Source organism: Peromyscus maniculatus, chromosome 11 (genome assembly GCF_049852395.1).
Source record: "Peromyscus maniculatus bairdii isolate BWxNUB_F1_BW_parent chromosome 11, HU_Pman_BW_mat_3.1, whole genome shotgun sequence".
NCBI classification, from domain to species: domain Eukaryota; kingdom Metazoa; phylum Chordata; class Mammalia; order Rodentia; family Cricetidae; genus Peromyscus; species Peromyscus maniculatus.
The window spans coordinates 74,378,216-74,400,627 of record NC_134862.1 but is presented as its reverse complement, the minus strand read 5'-3'; the positions used below and the strand labels follow the sequence as shown (position 1 = coordinate 74,400,627).

Here is a 22,412-nt window from a genome sequence, read left to right as displayed (position 1 = left end):
TGGGCACTTCTTCCTTTCATCTTTTCTCTTTGCAAAAAAAAAAAAAAAATTCTCACAGCTTCTCCATGGTGGAACACTCCACAGTTAATCAACCCCAACCCTATCTGCCATTCCATATTGATCTCACAGCATATTTACCCACCTTATTCGGCTACGTATCCCCAATATAAGTGCTCAATAATTGTTTACCAAATGAATAAACACAGCCCATTCCCTCTAAGGGACCACCCCGCCTCCTGCATACAGATGCAATCCTATTTACTGTTTAGGATGTCACTCAAACGCCGCCCCTCCTTAAGCACTCACTGTCCTGGACCCACCAGCAGCAGTGACTTCTGGAGTTGCCTGTGGCAGCGGGTTTTTTTTTTTTTTTGTTTGTTTGTTTGTTTTTTGTTTTTTTCTACAAGAATATCAACATGCACGGCCAGACCTGTGCTGCCAACTGGTGGACAGTCTGACGTTCCGATCGTGCCTGTAGCTTACTACCCCAAGACCGTGCCCTGGGCCTTTAGAGACATCCAACACATACCCCCAGCACCGGCATAAGGTGAACTGTTGGCGACGCATTTTGATGGTCTGAGGTTATGTCATTCTCGCCTTCACTTAACTTGATCCCAGATTTAAGGAAGCAATTTGCATCTCCCTGGAGCTACTCCTGCAGACCGGTGACGCTATGACCAAGGGCAGACAGTCCTGCGATGGGGAGGGGGGAGGGGGGCCCAGGGGACCAACTTCCATCTGCACCTGAGCTGCTTAGCCTCCATCTGCATCCCACAGGACCCAAGAACGGGTGTTCAAAAACTGTCATTTTTTAAAACGGAGAGTAAAATGCCAATAAGATCTGATTCGACTGCCAACCAACTTCCAAACTGTTTTTTTTTTCTCCTGTGTCGTGCAATCATCTTGTCTAACCGTTGGAAGAGCCCCTCGTCATTCTCCACCAGGCATCTTGAAAATGTGTTTTACTTTTACTGAAGACACAGCAATTCCACAAACGGACAGGGTCACCTGAGCACTAGAGGGAGCTGTGTAGAACCACCTAAATCCAGTACGAGGATACTGAAAAATAAGTCAGAGTCCATCCCAGACAGAGTACCACACAATCACTAATAGTCCATTCTCCAGGTTATCAGAGATGGAAGGAGATGCTCATGATGGCATTGTTAAACGAGAAAAGCAGAGCCTAGACCCAAATGAGCTGTGAGCGACCGAAAAACAAACAAACAAACAAACAAACAAAAGTCCTGCTGTGCTGGAAAGATAGGCAGCTCTGTGCTTGCTACTCTTGCAAAGGACCCCGGGTTCGGTAATGAGGGACAGTGAGGTAGGGGGCCAGGTAAAATTTATTAGGGAATGAAATCAATAAGGTACATTCACGACACAGAACAAGGCAGACACTGCTGATCCGGCTGTTGTCCTGCCTTTCTGCCCGAGGGCACTGGGAACTGCTGCTTGCTCCTGCTCTGACTATACAAGAGAGCGAGCGACCCCTTCCCCCACAGCTTTTAAGCTATGACTATCCTCAGAGAAGACCACGCCCAAAAGGTCAAACCGCTCCATCCAATTGGTCATTGGGCCGAATGGCAGAAAGCCCACAACAGTTCGGTTCCCGAAGCTAAGCTGTGCGACTCACAATCACCTGTAACCCCAGATCCAGAGAATCCAACATCCTCTTTTGGCTTCTTTGGGCACTTGTACCTACACACACACACACACACACACACACACACACACACACACACACACACACCGTGTGTATGCACACGCAGGCACATGCACACAACACACACACAAAATTAAAAATAAAATCTTTTTTTTAAAAAAAAGATGTACTATAAAGCAGCTGGAAAGATTGCTCAGTGGTTAAGAACACTTGTTCTTGCAAAGGACCTGGGTTTGGTTCGTGGTACCGGACTGGAGACTTACAACTCCAGTTCTAGGGAATCCAGCGCCCTCTTCTGGCCACTGCAGGCAAAACACTCATACATGTCAAGTAAATACATCTAAAAAGAAAAATATAAAGAATGTACTGCCACAACTAAAAAGCAGTACTGGAGGCAAGCACACTGGAAACATGCACTGATGTCCCTGGATGGCTAGACTGTGCTTGTCTATTTCGCTCTTTTGATTTATGCTGCTTTTATTACTGGAATAAATAGACATTTGGAGACGCTAACGGATTCATTTTGACTCATTCCTTCTACATTCTCTACAAAGCCATAGGGAAAACAAGAATCCAACCTTGGGGTCCAGCATCGCTGTGCTCAGGGAAGCCAGTCCAACCCAAATAACCATGTTCCCAAGAGTCTGGAGACTCTGTGTCAGCCTGTGACAGCATCCCTGACTAGTCCCCTCTGAATTTCCCTGACCCTCCCCCTAACACTCTTCCCAGTTTCAGGAAAGCACATGAACCTTGATTCCACTCTCTCTGTCTTCAAGAAGTCCAGTTCTGGTGTGTGACCACTGAAGGGACCCAATACATGAGGGTTGGGAACTTCACGATGAGTCCCGCTGACGCGTGTATGAAGCTAGACCAGCCAGCATGACCCTGGCTGGACGCTGGGAACCCGAGGTGCGGCTAAGCAGCCTGAGCATCGGCATCTGGCCTCTGCCTCAGTTGCACCTCGGGCGGGGCCAATATGGGCTATAAAAGCCTGCTAGGCTTCTCCAGGTACCATTCCCTCGGCTCTCTGCCTTCTCGCTGCTCCCCCAGCCAGTCCTAGCCTGTCTCTACAGAACAAAAGAGTAAAGCGAGCTTTTGTCTGGCATCCACCAGTCAAGACGGGACCGGACCGAGGTCAAAGGAAGACACATCAAGCTCACAGCAGAGAGGAGCGGCTGAGTCTGAAGACCTGGGTCAGTTCCTACTCTGACACCCTCCTTGGCTGGCCCTTATTTTATAGGTAAAACAAGAATGATAGGTTCCTGGGATTTTTGTTTTATTTTTAAAGCAATGGACCTTCTTTTTTAAAAAAAAAAAAAAACAAAGTAAAGTTACAGTCGTGCATCATTGTGTAACAGGGATGCATTCTGAGCCCTGCCATGTGGCGATTTTGTTATGCAGAAGACGTTATAGAGTACTGATATAAAATTTAGATGTAAGATGTACTGACCACCAGGCTATATGGTACAGACCATCAAATACACAATCTGTCACCCGCCAGAGCATCGTATGTGGCCCTTGACTATACATAAAATACAGACAGATGAAATGGGAAAGGCTCTGGCTGAGGAGCTAAAGATGAGGCAGAACTCACTTTGCACACTCTCCTTCGGAAGAACCTTCTAGTGCCCTTCCCAGGAACACAATCATCTGACGCGGGTGGCCCAGAGATCCCTCATTCCATAGTCCTTCCACTCCCCAAGTCCGATGCAGACTTACCGGTCGATGGCAATGACCCCGAGGGTGAGCATGCTGGCCGCGCTGATCAGCAGGTAGAGGAGAGCCGAGAAGTTGCACCAGACCACGCCAAAGATCCATTCCCTCCGGATGGAGCTGGTCACCACGAAGGGCAGCACCAGCACGGAGAGCAGGAAGTTGGACAGGGTCAGGCTGAAGACGAACTTGTTGCTGAGGGTAAGGAGGTAGGACTTCTTGTACAAGGTGACGACAATGACCAAGTTGCCCAGGCAGACGAAGACGGTGATGATGATGATGGCGATGAACTCGGTCACAACACCCCCTTCACCACCCTCGGCGGTGGCGGTAGCAGCGGCAGTGAGGTTGCTCAGCTCCTTCCTGCAGTCGAGGGAGGAGTTGAGGCTCATGGTCAGTGCACCCCGGGATGCGGTGAGCAGAGCATGCTGGACAGCTGTGGAGAGAAGGCAGGAGCAGGGATGGGGAAGACTCGTCAGATCCCATCACCTGCACTTTATGAAAGAGCGAGCCGAGGCTTAGCAGGGCTAAGTCCTGGACCTCACGTTGACCAACTGTTGGGAGTCTCTTAGACAGTCTTTCCCGAGAAACCTCTATAACTTGTTTTTGTTTTGTTTTGTTTTTACACATCTTCTTGACTCCGTAATGGACTACTGTATCCATCTAACCCCTATGGTAGCTTGGCTTTGGAATGTCTCCCAAAGACTCACATATCACAGCCTTAAGCACTCAGCATGGCACCATAAAGGGGCCTGGGGTGAAGCAGTTAGGATGTGAGGCCGACGGGAGATTTTAGTTCATTAGGGATATAGTCTTCTGAGAGGATTATGGAACCCTGCCTCTTCCTCTTTCTCTGTTTTGCTTACTGACTGCTCTGAGGGAAGCCGCTCTTCCTTACTGTGTACTTCACCGTGAGGTGCAGCCTGTCACATGCTCCGCACAACGCGCCAATTGCCCGCTCCCCCCATTTGGACTAAAACCTCTCAAACTCTGAAGTAGAGCACTGCTCATCCCCCACCCTCCCTTTAAAGTTTTTTCATGCAGTACTGGGCATTGACTCCAGCATCCTGCGCATACTAGGTAAGCATCTACCACTGAGCTATAACCAGCCCAAATCTGCACTTTCAACAAGCAGCCGGAGGGACAGTGGGCGTGTCTTAAACATGCTCTGTGGGACATTTTGCAGACTGCTGCTTTGGACCCTTGCTCCTCAAGGGTAGATTTTCAACTAGCGAAACTGTCATTAGACAGGCACTCACTCCCAAGGGCTGCAGGCCACCTGCAGTTACAGAATCAAAATCTACACTTTGATGTCCCAGCTGACTGCGAACACATTAAATGTGAACACAAGATTGCCCTAATAACAATTCTGAGTTTCTGAGCAGCATTAATCAGTCAGGGTTAATGCTAGAACAATTGCTCTCATTGGACATGGCGGAGGCAAGGAAGCAAGTAGGGATTGTGGATGGGGTCGGGAAGACGCCATCTTGGCCCACACAGACTTCACTGTCCACTAGGTAGGGTCCCTGCTCTTAGGAAACTGGCTCAGGATCTCAGCTAGAATTCAAGGTTGACACATTTTAAGCATAAAATATGTAGACTAATGTTTCTCCAGAATATTCCATCTACTTTAATCAGCCAAGGGGAAAAAAAAAAACTCTGCATGTCACTTTTCCTGCTCTCATTGTCCATGAACAGAAAGCACCAAAAAGAAAAACAGCTTTTTGTGAGGCAGCCAAGGTCCCTGGTGACAAAATCATCCCACACAGCAGGAAGATGATCCCCAAACCCTCCTGGAGGACCTGTCATTTCTGTCCATGCACCTTTGTCATGAGGACAGGGGGTAAAGAAGGCCTGGAATCAGCTAGCAAGCTCTGTCTGCAGGGACCCCGACCTCAGCCCTGCTGTCTGGAGCAGCAGGGAACCCAACCTCAGCCCTGCTGTCTGGAGCAGCAGGGAACCCAGCCTCAGCCCTGCTGTCTGGAGCAGCAGGGAACCCGACCTCAGCCCTGCTGTCTGGAGCAGTCAGTCCCCCTGCAGGGACCCCGACCTCAGCCCAGCTGTCTGGAGCAGCAGGGAACCCAGCCTCAGCCCTGCTGTCTGGAGCAGCAGGGAACCCGACCTCAGCCCTGCTGTCTGGAGCAGTCAGTCCCCCTGCAGGGACCCCGACCTCAGCCCTGCTGTCTGGAGCAGCAGGGAACCCAGCCTCAGCCCTGCTGTCTGGAGCAGCAGGGAACCCAGCCTCAGCCCTGCTGTCTGGAGCAGCACCAAGTAGCACAACCCTCCCCCTTGGGATAGCCTTCTTTCTCATCATCATCTCTTCAGGTCTCAATCATTTGTCACCATGGTGTCTAGAGCCTTGATTAAGACAAGACCCCCCCCCCATCTGCTTTTGCACTGGCTCAAGGATGTCTACAACCCTTCTGATCCACAACTGAATATACCATTCTGTATACAGTCTAGCTAATGTCAAGTGCAGAGTCAATGTTCTTCAGGATCAGGACCAATGTCCTTGCAGTATTCACTCTAAGAGCACATTTTTCTTGTAGCAATTATATCACCCTGTTGGGCTCACATAAGCATGTGGTCAACTCATCCTACGCCAAGTTTGTATCATAGGAAATACTGTCAAGGCAGATGTCCCCAGTCTTGAACATACGGAATTAATGTTTCTAAAGCTAAGTACAACCATCATTTCTACTAAAGTTTGCATTGTGCATGTCAGCTCATATTTCCAAGCTGCTAAGATATTCTAAGTCTTTTTTTTTTTTTTTTTTTTTTTTTTTTTTTTTTTTGGTTTTTTGAGACAGGGTTTCTCTGTGTAGCTTTGCGCCTTTCCTGGGACTCACTTGGTAGCCCAGGCTGGCCTCGAACTCACAGAGATCCGCCTGGCTCTGCCTCCCGAGTGCTGGGATTAAAGGCGTGCGCCACCACTGCCCGGCAGATATTCTAAGTCTTAATCCAGCTATGCAATGTCTTAGTTCCCCAGCGTTGTGTCGTGAAGACGCTTTGTAGGTGTGCCAAATACAAGCACGTATCTTTGCAAGGCTCTTTCTGGTCTTCACCTTTAGTTGCCAAGTTGTGGATTTTGTTGCCTCTAAGTGAACTATTAGTTGGCATCCCCAAACAAAGCCTTCATATAAGCATACCATTCTTGAGACAGCTGCAATAGTTGTAATGCGATCATTAAGAAAAGAGACTTGAGGTGGCCAGTGGTGGCACACACCTTTAATCCCAGCACTCGGGAGGCAGAGGCAGGTAGATCTCTGTGAGTGTGAGGCCAACCTGGTCTACATAGAAAGTTCCGAGCTAACCAGAGCTCTATAGTGAGACCACCTTTAATTTTTTTTCCTCCTGGCTAACTGAACAGGAAGCCCTTAAAGATGTGACTGGAGTGAAAAAAAATATTACAAATGATTATGTCCTCAGGACAGAGACTTTGGTCCCATGTCCCAGCACCTGGTCAGGCTCACTGCTACATAGTGAACAACTGAATAACTTTGCTGGCAAATGACTTTTAATACTCTGTAAGAGAGTTAACATCATAAAGGTGCTCCCCCACCCCCACCCCCAGAGAATAAAAATGGATGCAAAGCTTCCAGCCCAGGAGATGAGACCAAGGGAGTCTCCCCTGGTCCTGTTAGCAAGCCCACCAGTGACTGCAAAATGAGGAGCTGGAGCTGGCAAGGGTCCTTGAGGTCTCCCAGTCCAACCCTCCCCGGGAGGGTGATGAAGAATGTGGGCCAAAGAGGTGCCCACCCAGATTCCTAGTCTCTGCCAGTAGGTCTGGAGTGGGCAGGCGCAAGCCCCAGCAGATCCCTCCCCAATGGAGCTTTAAAGAGCCGGAGAGAGGATTGGGAAGGCCCCAGCCATCACAGGCTTCCTGGCTGACAGCCAGCATACCCAGGGGCCTGACAAGCCAGGGCCCATTGAATAGCAGCACATTCCAGTGTGACTCATATGTCTACTCTCCTAAGCACCCTCTGCTGCCATGCACAAAGGTGTTTCTGAGCTTGCACACTGCTCTGACCAACAATTCAATGCTCCCGATGCACAGCTAGACGGGAACACAGGTGGGGTGTCCATGCATGATCAGCAATTGTCCCTGAAAGAGCTAAAGACCCAGGAAGGCTGGCAGCTATGCATCTTTACCTTTAAGGCCACAGATGCAAGGGTAGCTGCCCTCATTGGGAACTGCCTTTAGTCTAGCCATCCATTTCCAAAGACAGTAAACCATCAGCTGCCTTAGACTCCCGGCAACAGCCTCAAGTCATCCAAAGCCAAGCCTTGTCACTCAAGACAGCGATCAATATCCCTTTTTTAAAAATTAAAACACAAGGCAGGGCTGGAGAGTACAGAGATGATATCTGTGAATTGTACAAACCTGTTTGTGTGGTGATTCCAGTACAAACACTTCAAGGATGAGCCACAAGCACAGAATTACCACACTAGCAGCTTCTCTCTCCCGTGACTCCAAATTTGGATATTTTGTGACCCTGCCTCCTATTCTTCCCTAGAATTCTGATTGTGGCTGGCTTGTGCTGCATTTCCTACTCCATATCCTATTCCTGCCTCAGTCAGTGAGGGTGGCAGGGGATTAGGAGCTGAGACCACATACGGACCAACACCGGACCGCCTGGAGTAAATAAAACCTAGCCTTTCCACTTTAGTCCCATGACTAAAGGTAAATGCACTGACTTCTGCTTTTCCTTGCCAATGGGATGACTTTTATCTTCCACATGGAGGAATTGTGAGGATGGAATTTGTTTGTGTCCAGCACCTAAAACAACATCTGGCAGAAGCCTGCCTTCGCCGCAACAGTTTAACCTCATTCTACTTAGGAAATGGCCTTTCTTTTATTTTCTCACTGGGGCAAATCCAGCATCACCTCCAGCTCCAGCAGTCAGTGCTTGACCTAGGGTGAATCTGTTCACAGCCGCTGGCTTGGGGGTGACAGAACTCCAGGTTCGGGACCTGGCTGAAAGTGTTAGAGGATAAACCAGTCAACCGAGGGGCTATATCGTCTGACACAACAAGACTGTAGCTTTGCATTGGCTGCTCACTCTGACACTATGTAGGAAAGGCTTGCCAGGAAAGTGAGAGTGAGTAGTGTGGTGCCCTGGGAAGAGAAAGGGACAAGATGCACGCTAACCCGTCTACAAATGCTCATGGACGAGCTTGTGATTCTAAAATCTTGTTTTTCTCGGTTACATACACAGACTGTCCCTGCCCCCGACTTATGATAACTTCCATAAGTATCTGTCACTTGAAACTCAGCCCTGACTAATTGCCTAACACATCATGATTTGCATTCAACATGTCAAGATTCTACCTCTTTGCCAAGTTTACACCAACTCCTCTGCTATCTCAGCTGCCTTCTGGAAACTTCCTTATCTTCTTGGACTCATGGCTTGCCCTTGCATGAAAGCGTAGAAAGGCTGTTCTGCTCCAGAGCGAGGCATCTGTAGGGTCAGAAGATCCGTGTCACAGTCCACATGCAGAGGCAAAGGTGACTTTCCATGCTGGCTAGTGTGTGCTGTCCACTTGATACAAGCTGGAATCATTTGGGACGAAGGGACCTCAACTGAGGAAATGTCTTCACCAGGGTGGCCTGTGGGGAAGTCTATATGGCATTTCCTTTATTAATGATCGATGTGGGAGGGCCTAGCCCACTGGAGGTGGTGCCACCATGGGCAGGTGGTCCTGGGTGATATAAGAAAGCAGGCTGAGCAAGCGACGAGGAGCAAGCCAGTAAGCAGTGTTCTTCCAAAGCCTTTGCTTCAGTTCCTGTCTCCAGGTTCCTGCCTCCAGGTTCCTGCCCTGCTTGAGTTTCTGCCCTGACTACTCACAGTGATGGACTGTTAGTTCCCCAAGTTACTTTTGGTCATGGTGTTTTATCACATCAACAGAACCCCTAAAATACCTCCCTACTTCCACAGGACCACCAAAGGACAGCCAGAAAGACTGTAAGCAATAGGTACTGATGAAGGAAGCAGGACGCCTAACACTTCTCTAACAATTGGGCCACTAGACAGGACAAGACGGGGACTCTCTGCTCTGGAGTTTAGCCGTACAGAAAATAAGTTCGTTTTGGCAGAAGGTTCTTTTCTGACAACCCTGGGTACCCCTGAGTGAGGTCATGGCTCATTTCCTTCGCCTTGCCTTCCTGCAGCTAGTCTCTCCCTCTGAGATGGGACCTTCCCCTTCATATCCTACGACCCATTTCAGGAAGCGCTGACCAGCCTGGAAGGCTAGGACCAAAGATGCCTTGCCTTCATTTAAGGGGACCGAGTGCAAACAGAAACACATGAGATGCTCAGCTATCCCCCAGATGAGGAGATATTCCAAAGCATCACTTCAAACAAGCCCCAGGGAGGTCACCGTGCTGTTTTGATCACACTCCCAGAGGCTCATCATCTGTGCACCTCAAAACACCTTATGTACATCAGTCCCAGTAGCTAGGGGTGGGTGGAGCTGGGGAGGAGGCTCTAATAACCACCTTGTTCGTACTTCTGATAACTGAAAGCAGTGTGAACCCCCACTCCAATCCCACCCACAAACAAGGCCACACAGCTCGACTAGAGCCAGAAAGGGATCACAGGGTCCCCGTCTCCATACCTATGTGTATACAGAGCTCTCTCCCCAGTCTCCCTTCATCATGCTCTGGCAGTCACATGAAAGTCAGTCTAAAGATAGCAGGTACAGGAAAGTGGCCTCGGTTACCCTGGGCAGGTGTGCCCCCCACTGGCCTTCCCAGAGTAAGCTATAGTGTTCAGTGCTTTGCTCTGCTCCCCCTGCTGGGTCCCACAAAGCCAGTCACGTGCTTGTTCAGCACCTCTCGGTGTGTGAATTAGATCTGCGCTCTGGTCTGCTTGGGGGAAATACATCAAGGCAAAGGAAAGCAGCAAGCATGGGAACCCACACGACCTTATGGTCTCTTTCTGAATTCTTAATTTGCTGGGCAGAAACACAGTCAGCAACCCCTCTGCGGCATCCTTCGGCACTACAGCTGGGAGTCTGTGGTTTAGGGTTCTTTGCTAGCTTCGGCCACTATGACCCTGTCCAGGAAAGCATAAAACGTGTGCCTGCTCAGTATCTGTCCAGATCCAGGCTCTTGACTTGCTACTTAACCTCTCTGGACATCAGTTTCCATCTGTAAAGTAGAGGAAAAAGGAGTGCCTGTTCTAGAGTTTGTCAATATTTGTACAGTTCCAAAAATAGTGCCTGGGTTCATGTTAAGTACCCACTACGGAAAAATAGGAAATGGGCTGAGAAAGGTTAAGTTAAAGGTAATTAAGCTTAGCTCTGCAAGCTGGTTCTGTGGCTGCCAACTGACCTTTAACCCATCCACTCATCCCAACACATGAGTGTCTACGTGGTCTAGCCTCATTTCATTTCACGTCTCACCCACACGTCCACCGCTGCACAGATCCAGCAGCTGGGCTCCATGCTCTTTCCTTTCAATCTACTCTTGTTGAAGCTTAAAACCTACTAAGAATATCCTCCCTGTTTGTGGAATGAATGGATGAAGAATTAATAATCTTTAATAAGTCTATTTGTCAAATGACTTTGTCGAAAGAGAAGAAGCAAACTAATATATGAGAGGAGACCGGGGGCTTGGGATAATGCCAGAAATGCACGAATTCAGGACATTGGACTTGACAATGCTATCATGGACAGGACACCAAAGGTGTAGGCCGCAATGAGAGAGCAAGAGCCAGAGATAGACACACTCTGTCTGTGTGTCTCTCTCTCACTCGCCCTTTCTCTCTGTCTCTCTGTCTCTCTGTCTCTCTGTCTCTCTGTCTCTCTCTCTCTCTCTCTGAGACAGACATAGATAAATAGACAAATTTGATTTCCTAATTTTTTTTTAAACTGTATGCATTCAAAGATACCCCCACCCCCACTCTACCCCCAAGGTTTCTCCGTGTAGCCCTGACTGTCCTGGAACTCACTTTGTAGACCAGGCTGGCTTCAAACTCAGAGGGATCCACCTACCTCTGCCTCCCGAGTGCTGGGATTAAAGGTGTGCGCCGCCATGCCCGGCTAAAATTCTCACTTTTTACTCAACAGAATAAAAAGGTATCCCACAGAAGTGGAGAAAATTATGTATCTGATATAAATATCTGGCATTAATATTCAGAATACACAACAGACACCTAAAACGCCAAGAACAAAAATGCAAACAACCCAATTGGAACACAGGCAAAAGACCCGAACAACGTTTCTGCAAAGACAGCAAGCAGCCAAGAGCAAATGCTCAACATCACAAATAAGTCATAGAAACACAAAGAGATCCCTCCACTCATTAACAAACAGAAACGGAGAAACCAAGTGTTGGTGACACTATGACGAGAAAAACTGTCCCTCTCTGGGCATGGTGACACACACTTCTGATCCCAGCACTGGAGAGGCAGTGCCTTGCAGACTACGGGTGAGGGGCATGAAATGGTAGCACCGGTGCAGAAAATCGTTCCTGAAAACACGTCGTGCAGAGAATTACTGTATGATCCGCAGTCCCACTCTGGGTATGTATGCAAGAGAACTGAGAGCAAGACCTGCAGGACGGATCCACAGGTGAAGACACATGCACCGCATGTCTGAGTTCTATTCCCGGAACCCACATAAAGGCGGAAGGTGAAAACCAACCCCACAAGGTTGTCCTCTGAGCTCCACATGCACACCATGGTGCCCACGACTAATGATGATGCTAAGAACTGAAACCAGAGTCTCTGAGCTATTGGTATTCGTGTTCCTTATTGACAACGGCTAAGATATGAAAGCCACCCAAATGCCCACTGACATATTAATAGGTAAGCAAAATATTGTGTGTTACAATATTTTATTCAGGCTTAAAACGAGGAAGGACGTCGCAATGTATACTACAACATGGATGAACCCAAGGACACTATACGTTAGTCACAGGAGTTGGCTGTTTTGTGATTCCACTTATATGATGTATGCAGGGTACAGTGACACAGCAGGAGATCGAAAGTTCAAGGCCAGCCTGGGCTACACAGGAAGACTCTGTCTCCAAAAAAAGGAAAAAAAAAAAATCATGAAAAGGAAGAGCAGAATGACGGTTGCCAGGATTCAGGAAGTCAGAGGGGACATCAATTATGTTCAGTGGGTACGGGTTTCACTTCCACAAGTTGCCAAGTTCTACAGTCAGTGAATACAATGGTTACACAACAATATGAATGCAGTTACTTCCACGGGACTGTACAGTGCATTTAGAAGTGATCAAGATGGTAAATTTTATGCCATGGGCATTTGTGTATTTCACCACAATAAAAATTTCTATAAGAATCTGTCCATTAGCTGGGCGGTGATGGCGCATGCCTTTAATCCCAGCACTTGGGAGGCAGAGGCGGGCAGATCTCTGTGAGTTCGAGGCCAGCCTGGGCTACAGAGTGAGTTCCAGGAAAGGTGCAAAGCTACACAGAGAAATTCTGTCTCAGAAAACCAAAAAAAAAAAAGAATCTGTCCATCTTCACCTTAACTTTGTTGTCTCGTAGAGTGAGGGAAGTCATAGAGAAATAAAGAAAGCTCAGGGCTGTAAGATGGCTCAGCAGTTCACAGTAGTGGACTCCTAGAACTCTGAGTTTGGTTCCTAATGTCCATGTCAGGTGGCTCACAACCACTGTAATTCCAGCTCCAGGGACCCGACACCTTCTCCGTGACTTCAAGACTGAGTCTCTGTATGAAATCATGAAGCACCACCCTGCACCTCAGAGGCTGGAATGAGTTACAAGGTAAAACAAAACTCGACTTTGTGTTAAAAATGTGTTTGCTGTTTCTGCTGTGTCTTGCTGGAAAGTCTAAGGAACACTCAGTCCCACGCAAAGCTGTACTCTCAGAAGGAAATGTTTAGGGGCCCCTCTCCCAGCCCTGGTTAGCAATGGTCATGGCTGCCTTCCGATTGTCCAGGTTTACCAGTCAGCATAATCACCAGAGGGTCAGGAAAGTCTGTCTCAGCCTCCCTTAGACCCACAAACAGGCAGGGGAGGATATAAGGAAGACAACTCAGTCTGGAGAGTCATGACAAAATGCTTTGAGGAAACAGAAGGCTCTATAGCCACCCGATGGCAGAGAAAGTCTTTCCCAGAGTGGCACTCCCAGTTGCCCACCAGTCAAGCATCTTTCTCCTACTGGATCACTCCGGCCTGGTCCATGTGATTTCTCTGAGTGGAAGAAGGGAAAGATGCCAGATCTTTCCCATGAGGCTCAGACCATGGCCCCCAGAACAGGAATCCCAGCAAAACTAGGTCAGACCAGGTCAGAACGGTCCAAGGCCATCCAAGTCTATCTGCAGCTGATGCCAGGGCCGTTCCAAGTCTACCTGATGCTGTTGCCAAGGCCATTCCAAGTCTACCTGATGCTGTTGCCAGAAGTGGCCATGATGAGTCAACAGGCAATTGGACCAAGATCTGGTTAGAAGACCCAGCATGGATGGGGAGACACCAATGGCACCCCCAGGAGCTGCAGACTCCTGCATCCAGCTGGCCACTCAACATCTCCGCTCTCCTGTCACAGACACTGAAAGCCTAACACGTCCCAAACCACCTGTTCTTCCCACAGTCTTTATCATCTCGTGTGAGGTACTCCCATCCTTCCAGGTGCTCAGAGCCTCATTCTCTCATATCCCAAATCTAGTCCATTTGGGAATCTGGCTCCACATCTGGAATGTACTTAGAATTCAACTGTGTCTTATTATAGCTCAGCACCCATCCCTTTACTCCAGGCCATGTGTGTCTTCTTTGTGGGCTGGAGACATAGTTCAGTCAGTACAGGACTTGACAGAGCAAGTCGGAAGACTGGAGTTGAGTCCCTAAAGCCCATATGAAACAGGTGGTGTGGAGGTGCTCCCCTGTAACCATAGCACAGGGTGGGTGGAAACGAGAAATCCCTAGAACTCACTGGCCAGATAGTGTAGCCAATCGGTAAGTAACAGGTTCAGTGTCTCTGTCTCAAAACACAAGATAGAGGGTCGGTGAGATTAACTCAGCAGGTAAAGGCATTTGCCACCACCAGGCCTGACAACCTGAGTTGGATTCCCTGACCACGTGGTAGAAGAGATAATCCACACACAAGTAATAAATTATAATTAAAAATACTTTTAAAAAAAAGATAAGGTGGAGCATGATTGAGGAAGACTCCAGATGTTGACCTCTGGCCTCCATTCACTAATCTAAAAGGAACAGATTTAGTGATGGCTTTCAACCCTTTCTCCTAAGGAAACTCAAACCCAATGCTTAATGAAAGGAGAGCCAACTTTTGAGCATGTGGGTGGAAATTCTCTGTAGGAAAGTTTCCTTGCTGAGGAAAGCAAGCCAACTTCAAACCCGGGTCAAGGATGGAAAGAGAGATGCCAAGGAAGGTGAACCGCCGTGTGGGTGTTACAGAGCAATCCAAGAGCTGGTAAGAACAGGTGCTGTGGGGCGGCCACTCATTCTCCTACCCCCTTTTCAACCGTCCTTGTCTCATGATCCTCACCCCCTGGTGCAAAAGCTCCCACCACCTTAACTGGTTCACCCTTCCCCATGGCACCCTAAAGATACAATGTAACCACCGAGGAGTGCACCTCCAGTCCCAATTTCTAAAACTGTACTTAAAGACGAGCTTACCCCCTGCAACGCTCCATTCTGGACAGCTGAGTTTTCTGACCGAGTAAGATGTTATTAATAGCTTGTTAACTCTTTCTCGTCAGCCTTTCCGCAGAATACATGAAATCCATCATACTTTCCCGAATGTTTTCTCTTATGTGTACGGATGTTTTGTCTGCATGTGTGTCCGTGCACCATGTGTGTGCCTGGTGCCAGAGTAGGCCAGAGAGGGCATCAGAGCCCCTAGAATAATGGGAGTTATAGACCCTGGCGAGCTGCCATTTGAGTGCGGGCAGTTAAGCCTGGGTCCTCTGGAAGAGTAGCCAGTGCTCTTAACCACTGAGCCCTCCTCCAGTGCTTTTTCCCTACATTTTAAAACAGCGTACATAAGACACAAATCCCCTCATACCTGGTCCTTAGGAAGCAATTCCAATGCTTTCACTCCGTTTTGAAACCTCCAAGGTTGTTAGCTTCACAACTCATCAGCGAGTGGGTTATGACAGTGGGCCATTGTCACATGAACTCCGCTTCCCCACGACACTGACAGCGATCATATTACGTCCCTGAACACCAACCATACCAGTGAGTTTCTGTTGTCAACCTGACACAGCCTACAATCACTAGGGAGGAAGGAACCTCAGTTGAGGAATTGCTTATATCAGATTGACCTGCGATCATGTCTGTGAGAGACTGTCTTGAATGATGACTGATATGGCAAGGGTCCATCCCACTGTGGGCTGCATCATCCCTGAGAAGGTGGGCCTGGACTATCACAGAAAGTTAGCTGAGTGTGAGTGGGTGAGTGAGCCAGCGATCAGTGTTCCTCTATGCTTCCTGTCCTGACTTCGAGCAATCAGTGTTCCTTTATGCTTCCTATCCTGATTTCCTTCAAGGATAGACTGTGATCTGGAAGTGTAAGCAAATGAATAACTCTCTCCTCCCCAAGTTGCTTTTGGTGGTGGTGTTTGTCACAGCAACCGAGAGCAAACGAGAACACCCATGGTGACTTGCCTATTCTAGTTTATGCTTTCAGTTTGCTCTGCTAACCTTTAGCCCTCCATCTCCCTATATTCAGTCTGCAGTTCGCCTGCTGAGTTCACTAACAGCGTGTGTAAAATCAGAGTTAGTGACTTCCGCGGGGAAGGCTTCCACACCAAGGTCAGTGGTACGCACTCCATCTCAGAGGAGCCGCTTCCTCCAGTGTCTTTGAGGTGGGCTGATTTTCTCCCGGGCAGGTCCATGATAAATGATGTGGCTCGGGCCAACGGTAGCATGTTCCAGACACAGGGGACCCTTGAAACAGCCAGAGCTTGGAATCTGGCTTTAATAATTCGTAAGTAATATGTAAGAAACTGCTGGATTTGAAAGCAAGGTTGCTGAGTCCCATTGGATTTCACCCACCAGAATGAATTACGTTCAATTACACCGACCGGTTGTCCCTGGGCTGTTCCAAAAGGCAAAGTTGGAGAAACCTGAGTTTCCTGCAGAGACCATAGGGGTCCATGCAGAAGGTCTGAACAGCCTGTGTAAGGAAGAATGTCACTGTTCCTGGCTGCCATACTCCCCTTTATTTACTTTATATAAACTATCCTACCTCACATTCTCTCTCTCGTTTAAATAATTTATTTAACTTTATTTTATGTGCATTGGTGTGAGAGTGTCAGATCCCCTAGAACTGGAGTTACAGACAGTTGTGGGCTGCCATGTGGGTGCTGGGAATTGAACCTGGGTCCTCTGGAAGAGCAGCCAGTGCTCTTAACTGCTGAGCCATCTCTCCAGTCCACCTCACATTCTCTAAGTGGACCATTTATTTGGTGGTGGTCACTGAGAGGGGTCCTCCCAACCAAGTACACCCAATAAGGGATATTACAGTAAATGTCTTTGTGGTCAAGAAAATTCAAATGCATTTTTCACATGGTAATTAATTCCCAGTAGCTTTTTGTTCTTAGGCGTGTCCTCCAGTTGAAGAGATAATAAAAGGCAAGGGAGAATTCACGTGGGCTGGGAAAGCCATTCCTGTGCCCCAGGCCACACACCTCCCTAGCGCCACTTATTACCACGTATTTGAATAGCATGTAGCTCACGGCCTGACTAACACTTGAGCTAAACTCTGAAGAAGCCTTTCTGGAACATTCTGCTCCTACCATGGTTGTTACCATCACCATCCCCACAGTCTTCCTGTTCCATTTTAGTTATCTTTTCAGACACATGGATCTTTATACAGCACAAGGGAGTTTTTGTTTGTTTGTTTTTTAAATGAGGTTGTGTTCCCTTCCAGGTGACTTACAAATAAATGCTTCCTGAATGCCTTCTATGTTATCAATTGCCTTTGAGAAGATAAATATTTTATATTCTCTCCACACACTTTCTTATGGATTGGATTTGAAGCATCTCCCTAACAGACTCGTGGGTTGAAGATACGGCTCCCTCCCAAAGCGACGTTGAGATGTGTGGCTTAAGGAAGTGACTGGATCACACATGAAGGCAATGGCCCAATCCGTGGATAAATTCATTGATGAACTCATAATTTAATGGACTGTTGCAAAATTGTGGAAAGTGTGTGTGTGTGGGGGGGGGGTGCCTGATTAAAAGTACCTCACTAGGAGGAGTGCCTTTTGGGCCTCCCTCACCTCCCCCCCATTTCCCAGCCATCAAGAAATAACCAGATCATTGCATCTTCTCCATCATCAAGCTATTCCTCATGACAGGCTTGGAACCAGTGGAACCAGCATACTGTACGGTGGACCCACGTAAGCCATGAGGCAAAATATGTCTTCCCTTGCTTAAGTTGTTTATCTCAGGTATTTGTCACAGGGACCAAAAGCTAACCAATAGAAGAACATGGACTTTGGAGTCCTCACCCAACCTAGGTCTGGGCTCTGGTGATCTTATCGTTTAACCTCTCTGATCCTCAACTTTTCCATGAGGAAGAAGAGAGAATTAACTTACCTCATGTGATTGCCAAAGGGAACATCTGAGGAAACACGGGTAAAGTGGTTGGCGGGATGGCTACCAAGGTAAACTCTAAAATGCCTATATACATGAAGGCATGAACGATTTAATCCATCCTATCACAAATGTAATCAAAGCCAGCTGATTACTTAGCAAGATGAAATGGATGTAAGGCAGGAGCAGGTGAAATGAAAGCTTCCCGGGCTGCATTAGGGAGTCAAGGCTCCAAGACTGAAGCTAAGTACAGAAGAATACTTCCTCCCAGTAGTGAACTGGCTTAGCATTTGGTATCCAATCACCTACTCTCCACAGCGAGGTCTGGGTCACACTTGTATCTCTACTTGTGACCATGGGTGCCCATGTCCCGATTCCTTTGCCTCATAAGCCCTTCCCTTCAAAAGAGGACCTCCCCTTTGTAAGCAATAACACACAGTGATGTTAGTGAAGAGAATCAGGATGGTTGGGGAAGGCTGGTAAATCCAAGCAGACATCTCAGGTAACTGTCCAGCACAACCACTACTCCTAGGAGAGGTGATTTTGCGCCCTCTGCAGGGAACACCTGGAACTGCCAGGAGGCATTTGGGGTTGTCACACGAGGGGAGGTGCTGCCCGCAAATCAGGAAAAGGATACTGGCTATGCCAATCAGCTCCTCAACAAAGAACAGCTAGTCAAAAATATCAGTCATGTGGGCATGGGAGAATCCTGTCCTGTAGGAGCAATATTTCTTACTGTATATGCTTAAGAAAAGTAAAACAACCCCTTACACACACACACACACACACACACACACACACACACACACACGCACATAAGGAAGTAGTAAGAAGTGAGGAAGGGCTACACTCAGAAGACCAAAACCATTACTTCTACTAAAGGCAAACAATGATTACATGCTAATTAAGTTTTGCCCTCAATTTTATTTTATTTTTTTACTGATTATCCTCACTGAACTAAGCAAACTAATTAAGTCCATACTGCTAAAATGACAATATTATTACATTTAACTCAATACATTTATTGATTCCTTGAGAACTCACTATGTAGACCAGGCTGGCCTCAAATTCACAGTGATCCACCTGCCTTTGCCTACTGAGTGCTAGGAATGAAGGTGTATGCCACCAAGCCCGGTCTTGGCATTATTATTTTTAAATGGCTCACAGGAATATTTCTTCTGGATGTATTTTCTCCAGTGGCCATATATGAGATAGATACCTAAAGGACACAGGCTGTCCCCTCTCTCCTTCCTGGAAATAGCCACTCTGCTGCAGGATTCCCGACACTCCTATAATCATATCCTCCTGTGGGCTTTCTCCTTGTCATCCCTCACTACACTGAGCAAAAATGTATGTACTGAAGATACTCTCTGCTCGGCTATTCTTTACAGCTGTAACACAACAGAGGCAAATATGAGCAAGCTTACAAATGGGGGGGGGGAGGGGGGGCGGGGCGGACCACAAACAGTAAATACGTAAAATAATTCCAGATGTAAGTACAACGAGGAAAAATGAAACTGGGTCCATTCCTCTGTTTTCTCTTGCTATAGGGACCTGTCTCAAACTGCATACTTTCTCAGGAAAACTTGGTTCAGCTCATGGTTTTAGAGGCTAAAACTCTAAGCATCCTCTGACTGCCTCCTATCACGGTGGGGGGCATCTGGGACAGAGTATGTGTGAGAGAGCATGAGAGACCACACGGCAAGGCAGGAAGCCAGCATATGGAAGGCATCAGAGCTTACTGGTCTATAACTCACTCCCAAGGGTGCAGGGAAGCAAGTGTGGATCCTCTGGAAGAATAGCAAATGATCTTAACCTCTGGGCCATCTCTCTAGGTCCTTTAGATAATTTTTCTCTCCATTCTTTCTCTCTCTCTCTCTCTCTCTCTCTCTCTCTCTCTCTCTCTCTCTCTCTCTCTCACTTAACCTTTGCTAGTTAACTCTCCATCTTTAGCCTAGAGACCAGACCCACATCCACCACCCTTAGATGTTTTTCTCCCATATATAACACATCCAAGCACCTCAGACATGACATATACAAAGAAATAGAATTCACCATCTTGGCTCCTAATGTCCCCATACACGATTCTTCATGTTTCTCCCATCTCTTAAGACAGAAACTTGAGGGTTAGAGATGCTTAGCATGAACCCTGGGCCCCGTCCCTAGCACTAAATAAAGCATTTATGGTGACATACACCTGTCACCCCAGCCCTGGGTAAGTGAAGGCAGAAGGATCAAAGCCATTCTGTGTTATACAAGGAGTTCATGCCCATCCTGGGCTGGAGACCCTGTCTGTTTTTAAAAAGCATCATGTGCTGGAGAGACGGCTCGGCAGTTTGAGATCACATGATGCACTTGCCATGGACCTGGGTTCGGTTCCCAGCACTTAGGCCAGACAGCTCACAGTTCCAGGGGAGCTCATGCTGTTTTCCGGCCTCTGAGGGCATTTGGACACACATGTACTGCACATACATACATGCAAGCATATACACATACACATGCAATTTAAAAATTAAAAAAACAAACAAACAGAAAATTAGGCCATTTTCAACTGCTCTTGTCAAATAATCCTGAGAGGGCTCCGGCTCTGACTGACACTCATCCTGACCCTGACAGTGATCCTGGGTCAATTCATGAGCATGTCCAAACCTTAGATGTCCATACAGGGCAAAATAAGATTGTGTGTGTGTGTGTGTGTGTGTGTGTGTGTGTGTGTGTGTGTGTGTGTGTGTGTTGATAAATGTTGATCTGTTCCATTCCCTATGGAAGACATCCTGTGCATCACTAGAGTCTAGCTCCAGACTTCATCCTTACTGACATCACCCATCTCAGAGCGCCATCCTCTCCCCACAAGGAATTAGACATTTCCATCTCTCCTTCTTATCTCTGATCTCACTCCCACTCCAATCTGTCCCTTCCCACTCTGCCAGACTGATGGTTCCACACACAGGCCCGGCTGCACCACGTGATCCCCACACCTGCAGGCTTTACTCATTAGCAGATGTCTCCCACTTCTGCTATCCCAAGTCACTCCCAGCTCTCCAGACACTGCCACTGTCCAGCTCTGTACCTCAACAGTGTCCCCAGTGCCCACCACACCCTTGCTCCCGTTCTGCCTGCCCAAGGAAAGCACACCCTTAAGACGTGGTGGGAAACATCCCTTAAAAAGGCAAAGAAAATAGACTTGAGGAGAGATACAGACTCTGACCACAGAGATCACAGAAGAGAGGGAACCTGGGAGGAGGATAGATGCAGTAGTTCTGTGTGTACCCCAATCCCCAGTGCTGGAACCCAAGGTTTCCTGCATGCCAGGCTAGCTAAGGGCTCTGCCATTGAGCATGTATGTCTGTCTCCCTGTCTGTGGGGGAGGGGAAGGGGGTTACGCATGCTTGTAAATGCAGATACCTAGGGAGACCGGCCTCTCCTGGAGCTGCTAATAGTTTATAGGCAGTTGTGAGCGGCAGACATGAGAGCTGGGAACTGAACTCCAGTCCTCTTCGAGAGCAGTGAGATGGCTCTTAACCACCGAGACATCATCTCTCAACCCCTCTAAACACTTTTTTTTTTCAATTGAAAAATAAATAATTAAATACATAAAAGAAAGACACAATTTAGGAAAGTGTATGTCACCATAAATGCTTTATTTCGTGCTGGGGACGGGGCCCAGGGTTCATGCTAGGCAAGTGTGCATCTCTAGCCTCTAAGTTTCTGTCTTAAGAGACGGGGTTTGGACAGGGCTTCAAGAAAGCTTAAGAGAAGTTGGACAGAGCTTCAGGAAAACAAAAACAGAAAACAGAGAGCCATCAGGAAAGAAACAACACAAACCTAAGCTCATGAAAGGTAAACACTCACGCAACAAAGAAAGGGCAGAAAGGGAAAACATTTGATTTGTTAGCAACAGGTGGACCAAAGTCCAGAATCCAGGCGGGGCTTCTTAAGTTGATGAGATTCCAATCCACCAGAAGGGGGGAAATGGCAAAGGAATTGACAGAGGAATCAGAGGAGATACAAGTTGATTTCTTAAATGTTAAGAGTGAATGTAGAAGAATCTATTAGCATTTAAAATGCTCACAACCAATGTTGTTCTCTAAGACTTGGGATAAACTCAAAATGTCATATGCAGAAGTGGGTATAAAGTACAGTGCCGCATTCATTCTGAAGGGAAAAGAAAAAAGAAGAAACGATACATATTGTTCCACCTGTGGGTGTATGGATCAGATATGAAAAACAAAAACTGGCAACATTGGCTATAAGTCAAAAAGGAAATACGGGGCTGGGAACAGGAGTGGGGTGGAGCTGTTACTTTATATAACTTTTACAATTTTGAATGTTGTGATTTTTTTTTTTAAACTACATGACCTAACCCTAAGCAAGCAATCTTACATAAGTACAATAATTAGATCTCCTTTACAACAGTCTCTCAGACCTCAGTAGACAAAAGGGAACTCTTTAAATAACTCGTTAAGCTGGGTGTGGTGGTGCAG

The 22,412-nt window shown here is 47.5% G+C and overlaps 1 protein-coding gene across 4 annotated transcripts in view; it reads right to left on the bottom strand.

Moving 5' to 3' along the window:
* The window catches only part of Gpr161 (G protein-coupled receptor 161), a 41,286-nt gene that overhangs the window by 14,492 nt on the left and 4,382 nt on the right, over positions 1–22,412 (bottom strand). For 3 of the 4 annotated variants that reach the window (XM_076547909.1, XM_042258490.2, XM_042258489.2), the window contains exon 2: positions 3,383–3,812. In XM_076547909.1, the coding sequence (XP_076404024.1) occupies positions 3,383–3,768 (386 nt within the window). In that variant the 5' untranslated portion in view covers positions 3,769–3,812. Of the gene's footprint in view, positions 1–3,382; positions 3,813–8,708; positions 8,838–22,412 lie in introns of those variants that run through there. The other variant, XM_076547908.1, reaches the window with a different exon arrangement.